The sequence below is a fragment of the Coturnix japonica genome, unplaced genomic scaffold (assembly GCF_054131305.1).
Source record: "Coturnix japonica strain WE unplaced genomic scaffold, WE-NBRP24 Scf080, whole genome shotgun sequence".
NCBI lineage: Eukaryota > Metazoa > Chordata > Aves > Galliformes > Phasianidae > Coturnix > Coturnix japonica.
Window position 1 is genome coordinate 232,661 of NW_028188983.1, and position 21,552 is coordinate 254,212.

The 21,552-nt window shown below is 46.7% G+C and overlaps 1 protein-coding gene across 1 annotated transcript; it reads left to right on the forward strand.

The window, feature by feature from the left end:
• Nucleotides 1–7,296: 7,296 nt before the first annotated feature.
• On the forward strand, nt 7,297–13,670 carry LOC107325831 (keratin, type II cytoskeletal 4-like). The gene is made up of 9 exons (XM_015887033.3): nt 7,297–7,836; nt 8,858–9,072; nt 9,350–9,410; nt 10,036–10,131; nt 10,682–10,846; nt 10,922–11,047; nt 11,370–11,590; nt 11,911–11,939; nt 12,424–13,670. Exons 1-9 carry the CDS (start codon nt 7,378–7,380, stop codon nt 12,900–12,902), a joined length of 1,851 nt encoding a protein of 616 aa, XP_015742519.1. The 5' UTR covers nt 7,297–7,377; the 3' UTR covers nt 12,903–13,670.
• The last annotated feature ends 7,882 nt before the right edge of the window (nt 13,671–21,552 follow it).

The window sequence follows — 21,552 nt, forward strand, 5'->3', positions numbered from 1 at the left end:
GCCATGAGAAGCTGTAGGCCATGAGGATCTGTAGGGCCATGAGGGACTATAGGGTCACAAGGGGTTGTAGGGCCATGAGGATCTGTAGGGCCACAAGGGGTTGTAGGGCCATAAGGGACTATAGGGCCACAAGGATCTGTAGGGCCACGAGGGGCTGTATGGCCATTTCTGCTCTCAGATGTGTTGTCTAAGGCTTCACCCAGAGACATTCTGAGTTTTGAAGTTCAGAGGCTGAGTCAAAATCATGAGAACAAGAGCAGAAATTGGGACTTTCAGATCAGTATCATTAAAGTCTCGAGGTGGGTAGAAGCAGTCACCTCCCAAGCATTGCCCTCTGCAGGCAGGAACAACCTGCATCCTTGCAGAGAGCTGGAGGTGTGAACAGGATCGTGTCACCACCGAGAGCTTAAGGAGAAGCCTGTGTGGACAAAGCAGCTGAAAATGGAGTAGATGCTGCCATCTAATGGGAGAAAGAAGTTAATGCCACAGAGTTCTCCCAACCTGGTTGATGAGTTTGAGGCTTGAGTCCAGTTTGCCAGAACAAAAAGTTCCCTCGTGATTTACTTTGGCAAAAAGCCTTGAAATGAGTCACGGCATCATCAGATTTGTGGGTCTTCTATATTTACTGCTGGGCCTCTTTCCAAAATTCCTGGTGATTAGAAGAAAATTAGCAAGCTGTGATCACCTTTAAGAGCCATTCCCCTTCCTGCTGGGTGCTCACAAACATGTACAACTTCCATCTCTTGCAATGGAGCTGCAGTAATTGGGGTTGCTGTGATAAGGCCATGGAGTCCCACCAGTGGGATGCAAGATGAAAAGAGCTGGTGAATGATGTGTGTCCCATTAAAACACTGCCGAGCAGCAGGAAACAACCCAAGGGCTCATGTGGCACCGTTGCCTTTTAAGGACTCAAAGTCATGAGGGGACACTGGGACTCAGAGTCAGATGTGAGGCTGCTCCAGACAGATGAACCCTTTTGCTGTGTCTAGAGGAGCAAAAGCCCCAAGTTCAGGAGCTTTGCTCATCAGTGTGTCTAAAGGAAGAGAACTTTTGAAAGCAGGAGCTGTAACCCTGTGGGCTCTACACCCAGAGGGGGAATAAAAGCTTGGAGCTAACCCTGAGAGGTGCAAACACTCATTGCCAGGTGGAGCACCATGAGATCTCTGCTGCTAAGGTACAGGAGAGCCACCAAGCATCACAACAGCCCATCTCCGGGCCACAGGATGCAGCAAGGAGTTCTGTGGGAGACCAAGGAGAGACAGCCTGGAAGCACAAGATGAGCTGGAGCAGCTCCAGGCCAAGTCCTCCTCCTGGGCTCTGATCCTGCTCTTCCAGCTGGGACTGCCATGGACTCTGCCTGTATTTAAGCAGGCAAGTGAGACACCCAGGGCTTCAATCATTCCTGCTCTTCTGTGCGTAGGTGTAATTGATAGTGCTGTCAAGAACCTGCAATTAAGCTGGTTGTCTTTCCAGCTACTGCATACCATCAATTATCTCTCTTGCTGGGCTAAGGGCAAACTGTTCCAGCGAAGAACATTTGCAAATAATGAGGTACAAGAAAACCTTTGACATCAGCCGCTCCTCAGACAGAAAACCAGCAAGGTTGCTGGTAACCAGTTCTGCTTTTCATCAGCCTTCTTGTGAAAGGTGGCAAGAAAACCTTCCAATGAAACCAGGAAGTGAAAAGAGTCAAATCTCATTGCCAAAGCCAGCAAAGATACAAGCAATTGAAATAATGTGCTTTTCTTTCCTAATTTTCCCCCAAAATTGAAACATCTGGATGTTCCATTGCCAAAAATACTGATCTAGTTTTGAGCCTATCGAGAGGTTACAGCTTAACATGGCATAATAGAAAGGGAAAAACCTTCATTTCCAAACCTTCTGAAATGAAACCCTTTGCCTTTCTGTTTTGAAAGAGGCTTTGGAAAGATGCCACCAGGACAGAGGTGTAATCTTGGCTCCACCTCTGAGGATCTCAGCAAAGGTATTAAAATGATCGGGCCTTTTCTTCCCCATCTGTCAAGCAACCCTAATAAATCATTTTTATTCGCCTTGAGGTATCCTGAGTTTTAATTACAAGCTCAAATATAAAGGATAGTGACAGGGAATGGCCATAGAGCAGCTGTATTAATAAGGTGTGTGTTTTCGCATGGTTGCTGCTCCATTTGTAGCCTTTCCACCAAGGCCAAACCTACCACTGCTCCCAATTAAATGGTTAGCAAGCATCCAGCTAACAGCTTTGTGGCTAAGCCTCCTGCTTTCTAGAGTATTTATTACCTTCAAGGAAGTCTTGGTTTTGTGTTGTTGGTTTTTTTTTTTTGGTGTATTCTGCACAATCAGGGTTGAAAATGTGAAGATACGGCTGCACTCATTTGTGCTTCTATAAGATGGGCATCTCAGTCTGAGCTCATCATTTGAGGCTTTCACTGTAGTCAATGAAGAAGAGAGTGTGCCTGCTGGACAAGTCCCATCTTTGCCATTGCTCTGGAGAAGATCTTATCACTGCCAAGCAGGGAAGAAGGGTTGTCTGCTGGCCTATTCTCTGTTGGATTGATTATTGCATAGAAATTATTGTGCTATATTAGATATTGGGAATTGCTGCAGCACTCAGTACTTCACAGTGAGAATTCCAGCTGGAGACAACCCTTCTGACACAGGTTCAAAGCATCCAATAGGTTGGGTTGAATTATGAGTCACCAGTAATTCAGTGCATATAGAAACCAGTGCAACTTTCAGACCATCTGATTCATTAAATATTTTATAACGGGAAGTAATGGAAAACCTTAATTATGAGTTCCAATTAGAACAAAGTGTTAATATCCTCGAAACAAAGCTTAGAACAGTAAGGAGACATGCTCAGCCTATCTTTAGTACTTCAGAATCAATACTTGATTTTGGAAATGTTTGGCTTTGGGAAAAACGACACCAATAATTCCCAGTTTGGGACTCCTGAAAGAGGAAAGAGTTCAGGATTTGCAGATGATTTTGGCAAACAAGGATGCATTTATTGCCTGCACAAGTGTCCTCTCTGCAGACGGCGCTGGATAGGAGCAAGGGTCTCAGCTTGCACCCGTGTCTGAGCTCTAGATCTGTGAGGATGCAAGATCCAAAGTAGGAAATGAAAGCTCAGCTCCACCTTGTGTGAGGGGAACAGACATCAGCAAATCACATCAGAGCAACTCCACCAGGATGGCATCAAAAAAGGGATGCCTAGAAAAAAATGCTTATCCAAAAGCATTTATATTATCACTCGATCTCAGCTTCCCACCAGCCTTTTTTCCCAAGTAAAGCTTTGCTTTCTATGAAACAAGTTATGACATCTAATGCAAAAAGCCTTGCCCTAGAGTGCTTCAGCAAGTGTTTCCATGGGATCATGGAGAGGAAGGGCTGGACTCCCTGTGTGCTCTTTATGTGCTGTCTCGGAGCATCTTTGTCATCCCCGTGTAGGCAGGAAAGTCATAAAGGCAATCTCAATTAAAAAACAACAACAAAAAGAGGCATTTCACCTCCTGTAGCCAGCAAAACCTAATTACACTGCTTGTATTTCTGTTAGCTTCCTTCTTTATGTCCTGACAGGCAGTCTGTGCTTTGACGTATGCATACATTGCTGCCATCTTCTCTTGTGTCTTCATGACTTGAGCTCTGCAACTGTTGCTCTAGTTCCAATAAAGCCCATGGAGAATGAATGTGTTGCTGCTTCATTTGCTGTGTTTAACAAAGATACAGAAGTTCCAGTTCCATTCAATGGGAGTTTTAAGATTCATGGAGAAGTCATCTCAGCTGCTTTGCATTTCTATAGTCCGTCTGCTAACCAAGAAGTGACGATAAAACACATTTAATTGCTGCTCAAAACTTCTGCAATGGGGACATTGTTGGAAAATGGGCTTGGTTGATGTTTTCAGCATCATTTTGGAAATCCAGTGATGGCCGGTTTTAAACTGGTTTTAAAACATAACAGAGGATGACATCCTATTGTGTGCATGGGCAGACTGAAAAAGAAGCCAACAAATGAATGTGTTAAACCAACTAGAGAGGACTGGATTGTTTTGTGATTAGAGCAATTAAAGCGAGCTGGCAGAGCAAAGAAAGGAACCACACAGGCACCAGTTGGAGGGAGACGACCACCAGAGGGAGGTCCTTTTCTATCTGAAGCAATTGTTGGGGTTCAGGGCTTGAAGACCCCTCTACCATTCCTCTTTCCCATTGAAATATGAGGAGAAAATCAGGAGCACAGAAAAGAACAGTCCGGAGAGTGTGTGATGTTGTGTGCTCTCATTAAGACTTCAAAGGTACTGGAGAAATGTGGCACCCAAAGGGTGGGACTCATCTCACCCAGCTGTGCCCATCCAGCAGCTGGGCGCCAGGGCTCTTGTCTGGTTGTCTAGACTGACTTTGGTCGTCAGTAAGGAGCAAGGCAAGTGCCTCCAGAGGCTGATTCCTCCCACCTGTCTTTGCTGCCTATTTTAGGTCGTGATGAGTCACCGTCTGGAGATGCCTATCTCCTTCCATCAGCCATAAAGGGAGTCTCAAAGAGGAAATTAGAATACATGGCTGAAGCTGGGAGGGAGGCGAATCCAGGCCCAGTGTTTGATGAGTTTTTTGAGGAACATCCTTTGAAAATCCCAGCCTTGACTTCTAATGTAGAGCAGATGAAGGATATGAGAGGAAAAAGCATATTAACACGCTGAATTCTCTTGGGCAACGTTGGCTTTAGGATGCATTAGGGATGCACCAATCAAATCAAGACTTGAACACCTCGTGAATGTCACACACAAGAGACTACATAGTCCTTGGAGTTGTGTGTGCTTGTAAAAATGTATATTGTGACACAATCCTACGTCTATCAAATGCTGTTAGCACAGGGAGGTTATTGCCATTGTCTTGTCTGAATGCAATGAGTTCTCTATGGCTGCCTGTAATTACAGAGATGGAGCACAGCCCTTTGAGACTATCGCATAAAATGCATTTTAAGAGCTGGTCCAGATTCACCTCCAGAGGCAACAAACAAATTAGTGAACTTCACATGTTCTCCTAATGAATTCCATTCTCAGCAGCACATACAGGAGAACGCTGACAAAGGGAGAGATTGCGAGTCATTAAAATGATTCATTCAGCCCCTCATCAGAATATTTTCCTTCTTTCCTTCCATTGTCCTTCTTTTCTATAAGATGAAAGTAGGATGGATCCCTCTTTTTGGTTTTTTTTTTTCAGTCAAAAAATGTTCTTTTTTTGCTTCAAAGTTCTCTCCCATCTCCTGTGTTTGTACTCACAACAAATAGATAATTCCTGAGACCCCAACAGAAGAAACACTCGCTGTCCTTTGGAAAGACATGGAAGACACTGAGGGAACCCTCCACACAGCTGAGATCATGAGCAGGAGATTGGCCAACAGAGGCATCACCCAACACTGGACAACCCGTGCCCAAAATCTTGCACCTCTCACAGAGCCTTGCTGAGACGTTTTGGAAGTGGGGCCGATTTAGTGCAGTTATATGGCAGACTTTTAATTGCAGTCTATGATGCGTTCCAGGCGTCTCCCATACAGCCTTGCACGTATAATGGGGAGCAGGAAGGAGCACACAGCTCTCAGTCCGACTTCTGATTTGGGATGCAGCCTTCCTATGTAGAGGGTGCATTAGCTCTAGCTGAGTGAAAGAGCTGGAACAATTGCCTTTTGTACTGCTCTTAGGATTCAAATATGCATTTTGCTTTTGATAAACCTTTGTTCAGAACTTAAAGGATCTGAAAAGTTGCAAGCTTTAGCTTGAAGCCTCTAATATTTGCCAGGGGAATGTTTTAACTGATATTGCCAGTTGTGCTGGCAATACAACATGGACTGTGAGCCTAAAATATTATTAACAAAAAAGTCATGCTATAAACATGTCGAATTATTCCACTTGTATAGGGCAAGAGTATCTGTTTACGCAACTAATTTATACCACTGGCCCCTCAAACTCAAGCAAGTTGCAATTACACATTCAATTAATAGCCTGGTGAATCTCAGGGTTGTAGTCACGTCCTATGGCTCGCTAAGGTTCAAGGTGGATGTCCCCTTCAGAGCTTGATATAAGAAGGTTTAATGTTATAAAGAGGTTTAGCCTTCGTTTTGTGACTTGCAGTGAAAATGTCTTCAGCAGGGCTAAAGAGGATGCGAGAACATCACTACTGGCTGTCTCCAGGTACTGTCATTGGTGTACAGAGAGCATGAAGACCAAGCGTAATTCCCCTTTGGAAGGGCTGAAGGCAATCAGTTGAGTGTACAGTAATGTGTCTTTCTATCCCGAAATCTTTACTCTCAAAGAGCAGAAAAAGCCCTATTGTTTTGACTTTGTGATTGTCATTTAGAAAGGCCCAGGGAGGGTTGGCTCAGCCTCACCTCCTTGGGCTGGTGATTAGGAGAGAGATATTTGTCTTGCCAACGTGAGTCAAAGCCATCCCAGGTGTTCAGTCTAATCTACTCATTAAGACTTCCTCTGTTGACGAAGAAGACCAATGCCTGTGGGTGTGAATCACCTTAGCTCCCCGGACACCGAGCCAGGGGCTGTTGTCTCTCCTTAATGCATCTCCATTGGGTCAAGGACGTGCCTGGCAATGTCACCCAACCTTCAGCACTCACTTATTTTGCTTATCCAGTGGGCAAACTGGAAGATGCCTCAATTTCTGGGGGAACCTACTCTGTTTTGGTAGGGTTTTATGGTGGTAGGAGAAGATCCATGAAATGCTGTAAGGAAATGCTTTTGGGGGGCACTTTGAGTCCTCACATATGAATACAGACCCAGAATTCAGTAGATTTATTGGTGGTTCAGGCAGGAAAACAACACAGACATCATGACATGAATGCCAGTGTTTTTCCATGGTTGATTCTGGCAACTTTTCCATGCCCAAAACAAACCTGGTCAGAGAGAGAAAAAAAGTAGGAGAGATTGTGAAATTAACCTCACCAAAGCACAAGCCTGCAAAATACGCCATCGTTCACAAAACCCAATGAGACACAAAACCCCAAACGACACACTGCAAACAAATCACAAAGAGTTTCTTCAAAAAAATAAAATGTTCCCTAAACTATAATTAGCCTAAGTTAGGGGAGCACTTCAAACCGTAATATATTCTAAGCCAACTTGCAAACAGAGCACTTTTAGATTCCTTTTTATTTCCTCAGTAGTTGGTATTTGCTGGGCTGCTTTGCATTTTGAGGAGCATTTATTGCTGCCAGGCAAACCAAACCCCTAAGCGCTTTAAATTAACGTCCTGATCCTATCAAGGCCAGCTTACCTAATGTATATAAGGAGTGGCATCGCGGTGTCACCCCAGCGGGATCTCTGTTCCTCTCCTGCAGAAGAGCTTCCCCTTGACATCCGTGATCCTCCCTCACCCACGATGAGCAGACAAGCGCCGACGGTGAGGTCTGTGCTGGGACGACGAGGCTTCAGCTCAGCATCGGAGATCTGCGGTCGGAGCTATGCTGCTGCATGCCAACCTGCCCGGTGTGCGGCCGGAGCCTACAGCAGCCGCAGTGTCTGCAACCTGGGTGGAAGCAGAAGAATTTCCTATGTGAATGGGGTCTGTGGCAATGGGTGTTTTGGAGATTTCGGCTTCGGAGGTGTTGTCGGCTATGGTAACGCTGGAGGAAGGGTCGGCCTTTGCGGTCCCAGGGGATACAGCATCGTGAGGGGGTACCCTGATCGCAAGGGGGAAGGTATCCAGGGCATCTGCATCGATGAGAGGCTCCTGAAGCCCCTCTGCGTTGGGGTTGACCCTCTGGAACATGAAATACGCTGTCAGGAGAAGGAACAGATCAAGACCCTCAACACACAGTTTGCCTGCTTCATCGACAAGGTGAGTGCAGACTTGTACCTGGAGGTGGAAAAATTAAAGATAAACCCTCCCCAGATCTCCAGTGTTGCTTAGGCCATTTGTTGCTGAGCTGTGTCCATGCAAGGGCCCACATTCTTCAGAATGAGGTCTTCAGAGTAGGAGAATGTCTGTCTCAGTGTGGGTGCATAGGATTTGATGGGGATGTTCTGACCATGGCAGCACTGGTCTTTTCTGCTGTTGTCTCCTGTCTGAATGGCCTCAGATCAAAGCTGAATTCTTGTTTCAGCCTTGTTCTAGCCCAGCCAGAATCACAAAATCAAATGAATTATAGGATCATAGAATTATGGAATCACTGAATTATCGAATCATAGAATCATGGAATAATAGAATTATAGAAACAGAGAATCATATAATTATAGAATGATAGAATCAGAGAGTCATGAAATCATAAGAATTGTGGATAAGAATCATGGGATCATTGAATTATGGGATCATAGAGTCATAGCATCAGAGAATCAGAGAACAGCTGAGGCTGGAAAGGACATTATCAGTCATCCAGGTCCAGCAGCTGCAGTTTGAATGGGCTCATTTTTCTGTCCTGTATCAGAGTCCTTTTTCCCTTTGCCATTAAATGCGGTGGCTGTTCCAAGAACATTCCTTTAGACAGAGAAAGTTGTCCCTGATTCAAGCATTCAAATATTAGGTGTCTAATTCTGAGCTGTCACATTAGGATCCCTTTGTAGAGAAAAAGAGACAAGCAGGTCCCTCCAGTTGGGCGTTCCATTGGAGTCCATCAGAGCTTCGGGATGAACTCATTTGCAGCCACTGGGGAGAAGTGGAGTTAGCACAGACCTGTGTGTATTTAAGATTTCTAAATGCCAATTTCACGTTCCTCATAACTTGTCACCTCTCACTTTCCTAAAATCCCATTCTTATGCCTGCAGGACTCTCACTGGTTTCCAAGTGAGAGCAGACAGTTAAATCAGGTGCAGAATTATTGCATCCACCTTTCTTTGAAGAACTACTCCTTTTTGGCCTGCAGGTCCGGTTCCTGGAGCAGCAGAACAAGGTGCTGGAGACCAAGTGGGGCCTCCTGCAGCAGTATGTCCTGCCAAAGAAAGGGAAGAACCTGGAGCTCTACTTTGAGAACTACATCTGCGACCTGAGGAAGCGTCTGGACTGTTTGCTGTGCGAGAAGCAGAAGCTGGGCAATGAGGAGTGTGCCACGAGCCAGCTGGTGGAGGAGTTCAAGTGCAAGTAAGGGCCTTTGGGTCTCCTTTGAGACTTCTCCTTTGTTCATCTCAGACACACAGCATGTCCCCTGTGGGGATGTCCCGTTCTTCTGTCTGACTCGCAGACTCTTTGCATTGTTAATGTTGGTGTTGGTGAAGAGGCTTGTGATCTTTGGATGGTTTAATGTTGGCTTGCAAGCAGTGCCCTCAGTGCCCGATGGCATACTGAGCAAGGGGAGGCTGCTCTTTGTCGTGGTGGTTGTATTGCTCAGCTCATCTCTTTTCTTCCCCTTTCCCAACAGGTATGAGGAGGAAATCAACAGGCGTACGACTGTAGAGAATGAGTTTGTGGCACTCAAAAAGGTGAGAAGCTCAAAGTAAACGGGTTGTTAGACCTTTCATGGGTTTATCTGTTGTGAAACACGGCTGCTATAGAGCATGGCTAGCAAACACTCAGCATAAGTATTACAGTGAGCAGAAAGAGAGAGGGCTGTGAAGAAGCACAGCCAGAAAAAGAAGCAAATGGGAGGAGAAAGTGAAAATGCTCAAAGTCCACATGATCAGCACTGCAGTAAGAGCTTTGTTGGCTCAAGCACACCCTTAGATTATGTGTTTTTTAGTGGAATGGGGACAGTGTGAGGCCACACAATGGTGCATGAGACACAGGTTATTTCCTGACGTTCTCTTCATATCCTTTATATTTGCACATCAGAAAGGGCAAAATCATTTGAACAGTATTAAAAAATCATTTTAAAGTACTCATTAGTCCATTCTGAGTTTGTAGCGAAGTCCAAATAAACAAACTAATCCCTGTCAGTCACGTTGGAGTGGCTTTGTTTTCCTTGAGGAGACAGTGGGGCACCTGACTCATCCCTTTACACCTTTCTGCTCCTGGAGCTCTGTTGGAACATGTTCCTGCTCCACTGGGTCTGTCTCTGCCTTCCCTCTGCTTCCCTAGAGTGTTCAGAATGCATCTCCTCTCTTTCAGGATGCAGACTGCATCTTTTTGAACAAGGAAGAGCTGGAGGTGAAGGTGGACCTGCTTAGAAGGCAGCTGGAGCTGCTCAAGTGTGTGTTTGAAGAGGTGAGTTCCTCGGCTCCATCCCAGCGCTGGGTGCTGCCTCATCATTGGGTGCTCCAGCATCCAATCCCTCTTAGACCTGTCTCATCCCAAGCCCTGAACACTTGAAAGCATGGAACTACAAGGATGATGGGACAACAGGGTTGATATTAGCATGATTAGGTTGGAAATCGGGTGGTTCCCCCTCTCTTAATGCATCTCTGGGTATGAATTGGCTGTGTCCTAACTCTACCCCTGAGAACAGAGGTGAACCTGTCTCGTAACTCCAGATCACAGCTGTCTGATTAGAGCTCTCAGCTTAATCCTGTCATTAACATCAGCAAAGCAGCAGAAGATGACAGGATACTAAGGGTTAAGTCACTTGCATTCCTCGCCCTTGATGTGGACAGAATTGCTGCAGGTCAGCAGCTGGCGTGCAGCAACTCATCCAGCAGGGAGGATTTTCTGCTGAGCCAACCTGAGGGAGAGCTCTTGACTTGCACCCAGCAGAGTGGCTCTTTGTTCCAGCCTTCCCTCTGTTCCAAAGCTGACCAAGCCATTCCCCAATGTTCAGGAAAGGGCTCAGGTCGATCGTCAGCTGTGTGACACTTCAGTCATCGTGAAGATGGACAACAACCGGGACCTGGACATGGAGAGCATCATCAAGAACGTTGAGTGCTGGTACCAAGAAATCGCACAGAAGAGCAAAGAAGAAGTGGATGCCTTCTACCAAACCAGGGTGAGTATGAAGCATCCTGTGCCAGCTCACGGGCTGCAGGTCAGACATGGCAACTGTCTTGTTTCTGCCTTCCAGTTTCAGGAGCTTCAGGATAAAAGGGGCAAGTACTGCGACGATCTGCAGAGCAACAAGTGTGAGATATCAGAGCTGACCCGGATGATACAGAAATTACAGTGTGAACTGGAGAATGTGAAGAAGCAGGTAGGTGGGACCCAGAGGCCACACAGGTCTGGAGCACATCTCAGATGCATTGGCCTTCAGTAGATGTATGACCCAAATGCAGCCTAACGTGGTGACCAGTGGTGAATTTAAACAGTGAGAAACTGGAGAGCCAAATATTCTTTTTATCTTAAAATTTGTTGCTTTAGTCATGCTTTGCACAAAGTGGTAGAAAAATGGATGGAGATAAAGCTCTCCAAGGAAGCGAGTATCTCTCCCTGTTTGCAATCAGAAGAGCTGCACACAGAACACCCAAGCACTAGGAAACTGCAGACACCTTCAATGTGGTCCTCTCCTCTGACAGGTTTCCTGCCTGCAAACCTCCATCTGTGATGTTGAGCAACGTGGGGACTGTGCCCTGAAGGATGCACGGGAGAAGCACGTTGAGCTGCAGAATGCCCTCCAGAAGGCCAAGGATGAGCTGGCTTGCATGCTGCGGGATTACCAGGAGCTGCTGAATGTCAAGCTGGCCCTGGACATTGAGATTGCCACCTATAAGACTTTGCTGGAGGGTGAAGAGAGCAGGTGGGTGGCAAAGGGTTTGTCCCCTTCTTCCTGAATAGCAGAGCTAAGGCCAAAATAAGTCCAGCTCTGAAGTGAACTCTGCAGCTCTGGGATCCTCCCAGGCTCACAGAAACTGGGGATGGAGAGATGGCTGAAGGCCATCCCATTCACTTTCTGCCAGGAACAACAGTTACTGTGCTAGGGATAGTCAGATGTGTTGCAACATGGAATTAAGAGACAAGCAGGCTGGATATGTGGCTGCAAGTGATGACATCACATTTCTAGATATGCATGCCACTGGTTAATGGAATAATGCACATTTCTCTTCTTTCTCCTAACAGGATATGTGTGGGGAACCCGGTGAGCGTGTGTAAGTAACCTGAAGATTTACAACCTGAAGGGTTTCTCCCTGTAGTAAGGGCAGTTTATGAGGCAGCGCTGCCTGTCTCAGCCCCCTCTGTCTTTGGCTCCCTGCCTCAGTTTTCAGCCTAGGCTGACAATGAGAAGCTTTTGTCCCAGAAATCCCAAATGGCCCTGAATTTCAAGAAAATCTTCAATTGGATGTAGGTGGGAAAATCAAATTCATACCCCTTTTCTACTTTTGGGGGCAAAAGCATTCTGCCCTGGCCACCAGAACATGCATTGTGCATGGGAGAGAGCATGGCACTGATGAGCAGAATGGGAAGTGGGAGGACATGGAGGGGATGCATTTGGATATGGGGAGGAGATGGAAGGAGTAGTGTTGGACCAACCCAGGAGCAATCAGGCTTGGTTGGTTCTGCCATTTGTGGAATGACATGCATGCAAGACCTCCCCCCAGCTCCAAGTAATGCATCCCATGTGCTGTCTTGCAGCGGTGGTCAGCAGTGGCTACAACATCCCTGATGACTGCGGGATGTTGGCTGCCAACGCGGCGGCGTGTGGCTACGGCTCCTTGGGGAGACGGTCCGGACGCCACAGCTCCCAGAATGGAGGATTCAGCTCCCGCAGCGCCGGGATCCACCCCAAGAGGGTCATCAGCTCAGTGGCCAAGCCGTGTGTCCCAGAGGTGTTCTGCCAAGCAGGAGGAGTCAACTGTAAAACCGGAGGGTTCAGCTCCCGTAGTGGGGGGTACCCAGCCCGCACCGTTATCAGCACAGCCAGTGGGGGCTTGAATGCCAGGATGGGGGCTTGCCAACCTGGTGGTGTGGTCAGCTTTGGGAACCAAGGCTGTGTCATCAGGCAGCTGGCGGGCCCGCCGGTGGTGGTGTCCAACAGCCCTGAGGTTGTGGCGTGCAACAACGGCGTGGTGGGGAATTTTGGGGTGGTCAGAGACCCTTGTGTGGTCCCATAGGGACAGCAGCCACAAATGTGGCACAGCCAGGAGCAGCAGAGAACAGTGTGTAGATGCGCAGTTCCTACCACTGAGATGAGGCAGAAGGGTTATTCTGCCCTCAAATAGCAACACTTGTCTCCCAGTCCATTCCCAACGTCATGAACATCACACACACATCCCATCAGCTTATGTTTTTAGAGTCCCCATCCTTACACTCACATCTAGCAAGCTTCTCCAGCAGGTGCTCCACGTCTTCTTACTTCTCTGAGTTTATTAGTTGACTGCAGCTTTGAGGTTCTGTTTGTTCCACCACCTCCCCCCCCAGCTTTCCCATAACAAGCAGATGCATTAAAGGTGTTCTTCCTTACGAGACGCCTCTTTTTCTTACAGCACCTCCCAAAGCATTTCAGAAAAGAGCGTGACGATTTAACTTCCCCACGAGGTGCTGCACCTCTTCTTATCCAAAGAGAAACCCTGAGCTGGGAATCTGAGCTTAAATTTTAAGCAAGGCTATTTCAGCATTCAAAGCACCTGCTGTTCGCACCGCAGCCATAGGCTTCTTGTGGTATTTGCTTACAGATGAATACGTAGTACTTTCGTTTGCTTGTGCATGTTAGGGGTGGCTGGTTCAAAGCGTGCTGAGTCTTAGAAGTGCTCACCCCCATCCCCACCCCAAAATGCTGAGGAAGTGTTAAGGCCTCTGACATCTTGTGCTTGCACAAACAGAGCTCCTTCCACTGACTGCTCAAACTTCCCAGCTTTCCACTGTGCCTTCAATAAACTGCATTGAAAGTACGTGCTTTGTGCCTGGATTTGTCTATAGATGCTGGCTAATATAATTACAAGGTGGGTGGAGAAGTGCTCTTTTGCTGTCTGTATGTCCACAGGTAGAGAAAGGACCCATTGTCTCTGTAGACAGTTTGGGACATGCTGGGGCTCAGACACAAGGAGAGTCCTATGATGTTTATTCTATGTGACAGCAGCTTTTAGGCATTTTATAGGCTAAGGTACCACTTACTTAAGTAACTGTTGATATCAAAGCTTGCTAGGAATCCCCAACATGTTTCAGAGTGTTGTAACACCTCCACAACCAGCGTGCCACCTATAGCTTCATTCACCACCATGATACCTGAACAACACACTCACATGGTCCTTCCACATCCCAGCAATTGGATGAGGACAGTCCCATCACTGACCTCAGTGGGCTTGGTGGGCTCTGGCAGATTTCTATGTACTCCAGATATTAATACCTTTGCTTCAAGAGGCATTAAGGCTGACAAAGAATGGTGTCCCCCCCATATGGCTTAAAAGGGATGAATTGGAAGATCTCTTTGCCATAACGGGGTGGAAATGAAATCTATCTAGTTTTGAAATCTCCCACACAGAGCTCAATGTGAGAGCTGGTTGCTGGGGGCTCATTCCATGGAAAGAAACCAACATTTCCATGAGATGATTCACCTGACCAAACGCAGACGCCTAATTTAGCATGAAGTGAATCAAGTGCAAGACTCTACTGGATGCATCAATTAGATCCATCTCGGCTCTATAGGCAGCCCGGGGCAGGGGCATTAGTGCAAATGGAGACATCACCATGTAAGACGCCTGCATATACTCAGACAAATACACCCTGCCTGTCATCCACAGGGGTTTGCAGACACTATTATCACCCTGAATTTCTTCCTGTCTCCATCACACGAAGAATTACAGGTCTCATAGAGCCATTAATCTGTGCGCTCTCATGGGGCAAAATTCTAATGGCAACCTGAAAATACACACACACACACATATATATATATATAAGTGAATATTAAAGGCTGATGCAAAGAAGATAAGCACCTTAGGGCCGGGCAGGAGGTGTAACTTCAGTGCTAAGAGAAGAAATTGTCTCATTTGAATTTAGTCATCAGAATGGCAGATCCAGGTTAAGGAAGATGGGCAGTCCTATGGTTGAGCATCCAGTTTAGTGGCTCATCTGAGCAGCTAAAACTGGGTGAGATGGAGCCCTCATTTTGCATCTGAGTTTAGTGCATTCCTCATTGCATGCTCACAGGTGTGAGACGGGCAGAAGAGCAGTGGTTGGGTCTCAGTGTTGCTGAAGAAGACGGTTGTTTGAGAAAGATTTGGACCTGGGTTAATGCTTACTACCTGATGCAGGTTGACTCGTTGGCCAGTCAGTCTGGCCCTTATAGGCAGCCTGGTAGAGCAGGAACTTGCTTTGCATGACACTCCCAACCTCCAAGGGCTGAGCCCAGCAGTGGCCTTTCCAGATCTTTCCCCTCTTACTCTTAAAGACTATAAAGCCTTCATCCCCCAACAGCACCACCAAAGAAGACACCCTCTGGAATGTTGAGTTGTGAAGGGTAACTCAACCCAGCACTTCACCCTCCTTCTGCAGACAGGAATCTGCCAGCAAGGTGGCTTCTCCCATCCCAGGAAGCAGCAGACGACTGCCTAATTACACTGGAAGAATAATTACCATGTAGTGGCCTGAGTAATAGAGAGAAGAAAGGAAGATGATACCACCTCTTCCAAAACAGGGGCAGCACCTTTCCTTCTTGTGTTTGAGCCAACACCCAGACGTTCTCAGCTATAATTTTAGCAAACCAAGGAGGAAAATGAAGACAGCATTTGCTTTTTCTCAATGGCTACAGCTGTAAAGATTTTGTCACAGCAACAAAGGGGAAAGGTTCAACTCAGATGGCTTTAAAGCTATTCATTAAGACGTGTATTACAAGCTTTGAGAGGCTGGGAACAGTTCCAAGTAAGTGATGACTATTTTTCCTTCCTACTCTCATTCTGTAGTTGTTTAAGTACTGAAACAATGCCCCCATTCTGATTGATGGCAAAACAGCAAAACCCACATTATCATATTTGCAAACTCCCGCCAGCTATGGACTTTCAATGCAAACATTTCAAAGGACAATTTTGACTTTTAAAAAGAATTCTTGTTATTTTTGCTCTTCTTTCTCATTTCAGTTTTCCTAAACAAGCTGCAGTTTCAGGCCGACCATCTGGATATTTCCATCTCTTCAAATACCCAGAGAAAGAACTTTGATAACTGAGTAAAGATCCTCTCCAGTCCTTTCAGCAAAACTATTCATGATATGAATATGGAAATACCATTTCATTGTAGGAAATGTTTGGGGTTTGATGTTTTGCTTGACCAATACAAGCAATCTAAAACCTACCACAGCCAAGAACTGACTTTACAGGGCTGGAAGGATGACTTGTCATCCTCCATGGAAGTTCTCTGTGCTAAACAGAGCCAGATAAGCACTTAGGGAGAGAAGGAAGAGGAGAAGTAATAGAAACAAAGGGGAAGTTGCCCCCAGGATGCCCCATGTCTCTGAAGCACAACATGGAAAAGATGGACAACCACAGCATCAGCCTGAAGAGCTACAGCAAGAATTGGAGCAAGTACCTTGAGTGTGACATTAAAGAAGGAAAAATTCTGCAGGCCACGTTTGTCAATTAAGCTTTTTTACCTATTCATTATTTTCCACGCTTTTGTGTGATAGCAGCTAGAATGTTCTTTTCATCTCAAACCCAACCATTGGTTGCCATGAGCCAAACCAAATGGCACAGGATCAAAACCATTAATTAAGTCCAACCATGCCCAACACGAGGGCTGTTTTCAAAGCATGCCGCTAGATGGGCTCCTTCCCTTCCTGCTCCGCACTTTGCCTATGGGCAAAGTCCTTTTCCATCTCTTCTTTCCTGGATCAAGATGAAGATGCACCCCCTGAGGCCCAGCACTGGAAAATGGGACTTTGCTTCCCCTTTTTCTGCTGGTTGGGGGATAATTGGGTTGATAAGTTGGAAGACTATGGGTTGATGGGTTGATGGTTGGATTAGATAATGGTCTGATGGTTGGAAGTTGATGGGTTGATGGCAGGGCTAGATGATCCTAGTGGCCTTTCCCAATAGATTCTCTGACTGTGATAAAGAGGCTTCATATTTGTGATCAACAACAAAGAAACTGAGCAGCTTTGGTAAAACAAAAACTCAACTTTGGTCTCTGAAGTTCTATGGAGACCTTGGTGATGGACAACATGGAGCTGCAGGTGGTTTGGAATATCCCACTTAGCAAAATAATAATATGAATATTTGAAAGATTTAGAAAAATAAAATAAATACTTATGTAATTTCACCCGAGGTGAAAAAAAAAAAAAAAAAAAAAAAAAAAAGGCATAAATTTAAATACCTCAAAATCTCCTGGGGGACCAAAGCTGCATTTTTGTGGTCTGACAAAATGGATGCAGATTTATTGCGCATTTTACCATTACTCAGGGATTCATTATCAGGGATCGTTTGCATTTCCCTTGCTTCATACAGCCAATTTCCAAGCCACACAGCCAGCTTCCAGGTAGCACGAGAGGTTTAACTTCCACTTTCTGACCCCTGCACCAGATGGGATGGCCTCGGAGTCCTCCTGATGCATTGCTTTCTATTCTTTAATGAACACATCACTGCCTATAATTATCACCACGTTATTATTATTGCTGGCAGCCAAGTGGGGAACACACATGGGAAACTGGAGGTGGTGCTTCCAGCCCGAGGAAGCAGATAGGTGGTTTGCACAGCAGGTGGGAGCAAATGATACCCAGGGAGCCTGCCACAAAGCAGATTGTGGATAAAGGCAGGTAAGAAATTAGCCAGTAATTAGTTCCTCCCGTGAACACTCATTCCTTGCAGCCAGACGGCTCCACAATCCACATTATGTCCAGAAGCAAGTTGTTCCTTGTGATGTGGTCAGTGGCACCAGGAGGGTGGGGGAGGCTGTAGGCAGAGATCTCACCTGCAGAAGGAGATGCTCTGGGATTGTGGTCCAGGCTGAGCCTAAGGCTGGAGGAATCCCCAGCCCCTGGGTATGAGCCTCACAGGGTCATGCGGGATTTCCTTGCCTTTGCTTAATTAACCGTATTTCCTTATAAGATTCTTTTAATGGAAAATTAATCTTTTTCTTTCGCTTCATTTCAGCAGCACTGGAGCCAAGTGAGTTTGGGACTTTTCTGTCTGGTGGCTGAACCAAACATTTGGGTACTTTCTGACCTGAATGAGCTCATGCATTTTTTGCTGCCTGGATTTCAGGGCACACAGATGTTCTCCATGGGTTGGCATAGCACTTACATCCATAGTGCAGACCCCCCCAGCCAGCACCCATTGGCCATGGACCAGCTCAGCAAGTTGGCTTCTTCCTTTCCTGGACTAAAGGAACTGTTCCTCAGGGGTGAGTCACCCCATCCTGATCCTTGCTGAAGGATGAGTTCTGACATTATGCAATTAGTTCTGCATTTCCCCAGAAGTGATGCAAATGAGGGGGAATCGTTCGGAACTGCAGCTTTTCGCAACCTTTAGGCACAAACTTTACATAGCCTCCATCAGGGTGGAAATGGACAAATGATGGGCAACGGGCACTGCTGGGAACCCAGCACTTAGCACAGCTCAGAGCAGATTTGCAACACATCAACCCCCAAACCCCACTGCACAACTGCAACACCCACACACTGACCTAGGATGGGTCCTTATAAAAGGGCTAGTGGCAGATTTCTTGAAACAAGCTATTTTGTACAACAGAAGTTAAACTGATGCTGTCATCATTCCTGGGCAGCAGGAAGGCAAAGCATAGAAGCATTTCCCATTGGAAGATAATTCAATTCTGGGGTCAAGGAGAGGGAATTAAGTGTTCCTGGGGAATAGGGTGTGAGCACCCAGTTCTAGTGTTGGTGATGAGGGGTGTGGGTGCCAAAGCAGCACCACACTGAGCCCAGGAGGGATCTTATAAACAACTGCTTCTCTTTATCGCATGCTCTTGGAATAACTTGAAAGAAAGTCATTGGAGAGGGGTGGGACGCTTCAGGGACAGCGAGACTCTGGTGTTTGTCAATCCTTAATGGAAACGAGGACAGGGAAGCCACAGTTGTCATGCTTGGTAATTAAAGGGAAAGTTGCACCTTGGACAGACGGGGATTTGCGATGCTGAGCAGCGCGCTGACTGCCTTTCAGAATTGCCTGGGGGAAAAACAGTAGCTGCAGGAAGCTGAGGAGCTGGGAGGGCAGGTGTGCAATTATTGGGGTGTCCAGTGCACTCAGCTGGCTTCTGGTCATTGTCATTTCCCTATGCAAGCCATTCCTGGATGGAGAATAAGAGAACCAGGTGCTGAGCACTGCCCGGTGTCACACGCAGGTGGTTACCCCATAGGGATTTCAGTGAGAACAAGCAACCACATAATAACAAGAACAAAGAGAATAATGAGGCAACACTGATGCATGGAGCAAGAAATGATGCTGGAATTCCCCAAACAAACCTTTGCCAGCATTCTGGCAGTCTGGCTGTTAAAACAAACCCTGGGTTTCTGAGACCCTGCTCATCCTTCTGAAAGCAGCAGATTCCCCTAATAAGATGCTTCCCTTGGAGGAAGCAGCTATAATTGTCACTGTTGCTTGGCTTTATCTCCCTGGCTATGTGGTTTGCTGGCAACTCAGAGAGCCCATGTCTGGGGTTGGAAGCTATGAGCCCGTGAGCTGCTCAGAGCTGAGATAGAGGCTGCAGTGCCCCCCGGGGCAGATCTGAACATCTCTGGCTGCTGAGCATTGGGCTGCAAGGAATGGAAGCTGGCTGCATCTTCCTCCAGGACAAATGCTTCTCTTTATCACACTCAGCCCAGTGAGGCCAACCATTACATGGAGCTTACACACCCAGCCACCGCCTCTGCCATGACACACAGTCATTTTTTCTTTGCATGCTGGTGGTAAAACAAGCCACAAAACACGACTCTAACCATTCATTAAGATAATAGGTACATATTCTACAAGCTATACCTTCTGTAATCTCCTTAACCTGAGTGTCCATCTGGAAGGCTTTATGAATTGCTGGGTGCTCACCAGCACAACGTTGTGTTGTTCTCCTGGTTCCCATTTGTCCTTTTTTGTTTGGCTTTGACCACCTCTGCTCCTGAATCTGCCTCTGTCACTCCCCTTGACTATGTGTGGGGCCTCCAGCTACAGCTCAGTGGTGGAGGAAATCAGTGCAAGAAGTGCATTTATTCTCTCGTTATCCTACCTGCCAACCCATTTAGAACAGGCCTTTAATGAGGTTTGCTCTCTAACATTTCCCCATGTCCCCCTCCATAGAGCGATGGCTCTACAAGCATGCAGTTACATTGCTCATAAAAGCTCTGAGTTTTCTGCTCTGTGTATATGTACCACTGCTACTTCATTTTTATTCTAGGGTAACTTAAATGTAAACCTGAAAAATTAATGCTATTATACATTAATCACACACACGCTGCTGCACAGCTCCTTTCTATGGCCATTATGGTGCACACAATCAGATTTCCAGGCCCACCGATGGGAACCGGTTGAAATTCTGGGCTGCATTTCCCTTCTCCCACACCTCCATTGCTGCGGGGCATCTCTGGAATCCATGTGCATGAAGGAACACGCATTGGTTGGAAGTGCTGGTATCTCACCAGAGGAGAGGCAGAGGCAGCTGTCCCGTGATACAGCACAGCAATACTTCCAGCCTCAGCATCACATGGTTATTCTGTGCCACCCTTCCTTAGAAAAACACTTTGGGTGCAAACCTCACACCCTGCTCCCGGCTTGTGGTTGCATTTCCTTTGCAGCAGCTGTTCCCAGTGCTGTTCCATGTGCTTTCATCGTGACCCTGCTGTGCCCATTCCACCCCATTACTCAGAGCCTTAATAACCCATCTGGCCACACGGATGGCCAGGTGATGCAAAAGGGCCTTACAAATTCCTATGCAAAAGAGGAACGTTACAAAGGAACTGGGTGGACACCCGCAGCGTTTGGTACGAAACCTATTTGTCTCTTGCAAAATAAGGTGGTAAATAAAGGCTAGGAAGGAGAGTTTCTCTGCTTAGGTCACCATCAGCACCATCAACAAGGAGATTTTCTGAACCCAAACGGGATGCTGTGTGCTGCTGTTGGATTCAAACAGCATTTCCAGCAATCACTCAGCAGTGCCCATAGCAGCACTTTGCACCCAGCTTCCCCACCATGAAAACAGTTAAAAAGAAGCACAGAATATGGCAAAGATACCTTGGGTGTAATGCTCACTTGTGTTTTCCTTACTCCACAATGCCCAGAATCAGTGCTGGTGCTGTGGCTGTCCTACATAGCATGAAAGCTGTGTGATGTCCAGAGGAAAGCAAGGTTGAAGGTGGGCAGATGGGGTGGTGCGGTGCCCGTGGTGATTGAAGGAGCTCAGACTATTGTCCCTGCAAATCCATCACCTGCTTTAATGTGGGAACAGCATCCAGCTGCAGCTAAGAGCAGGAAGAGCCCTCATGGACCCGTGCAACCAGAGGGTGATGTCCCAGGGGCCTCATTAAGGCTTTTAATGGTGACTGCAGGGTCCCTTTGCAAGGAGCCACAAAAACTGCCCAGGGAAGGGAAGGAGGGCACTGACAGTGCTGGGAGTGCAGCCAAGCCCTGCTGGCCCCATTTCATCAGGAAAGGGTCTTTAAAAAGTGGTTTTCTCATTGGGATAAAGCAATCTTGGGTGACTGGTCATCACAGCAGGAGGCTGGAAAACCCCTGGGGCTCTCTCTGTTTTCACAGATGACCCAACAGACTCAATATAGCAGGGTGCTTAAATGAGACTAATTTCCCCCAAGTGCTGGGTGGATGCAAATCTCAAGGC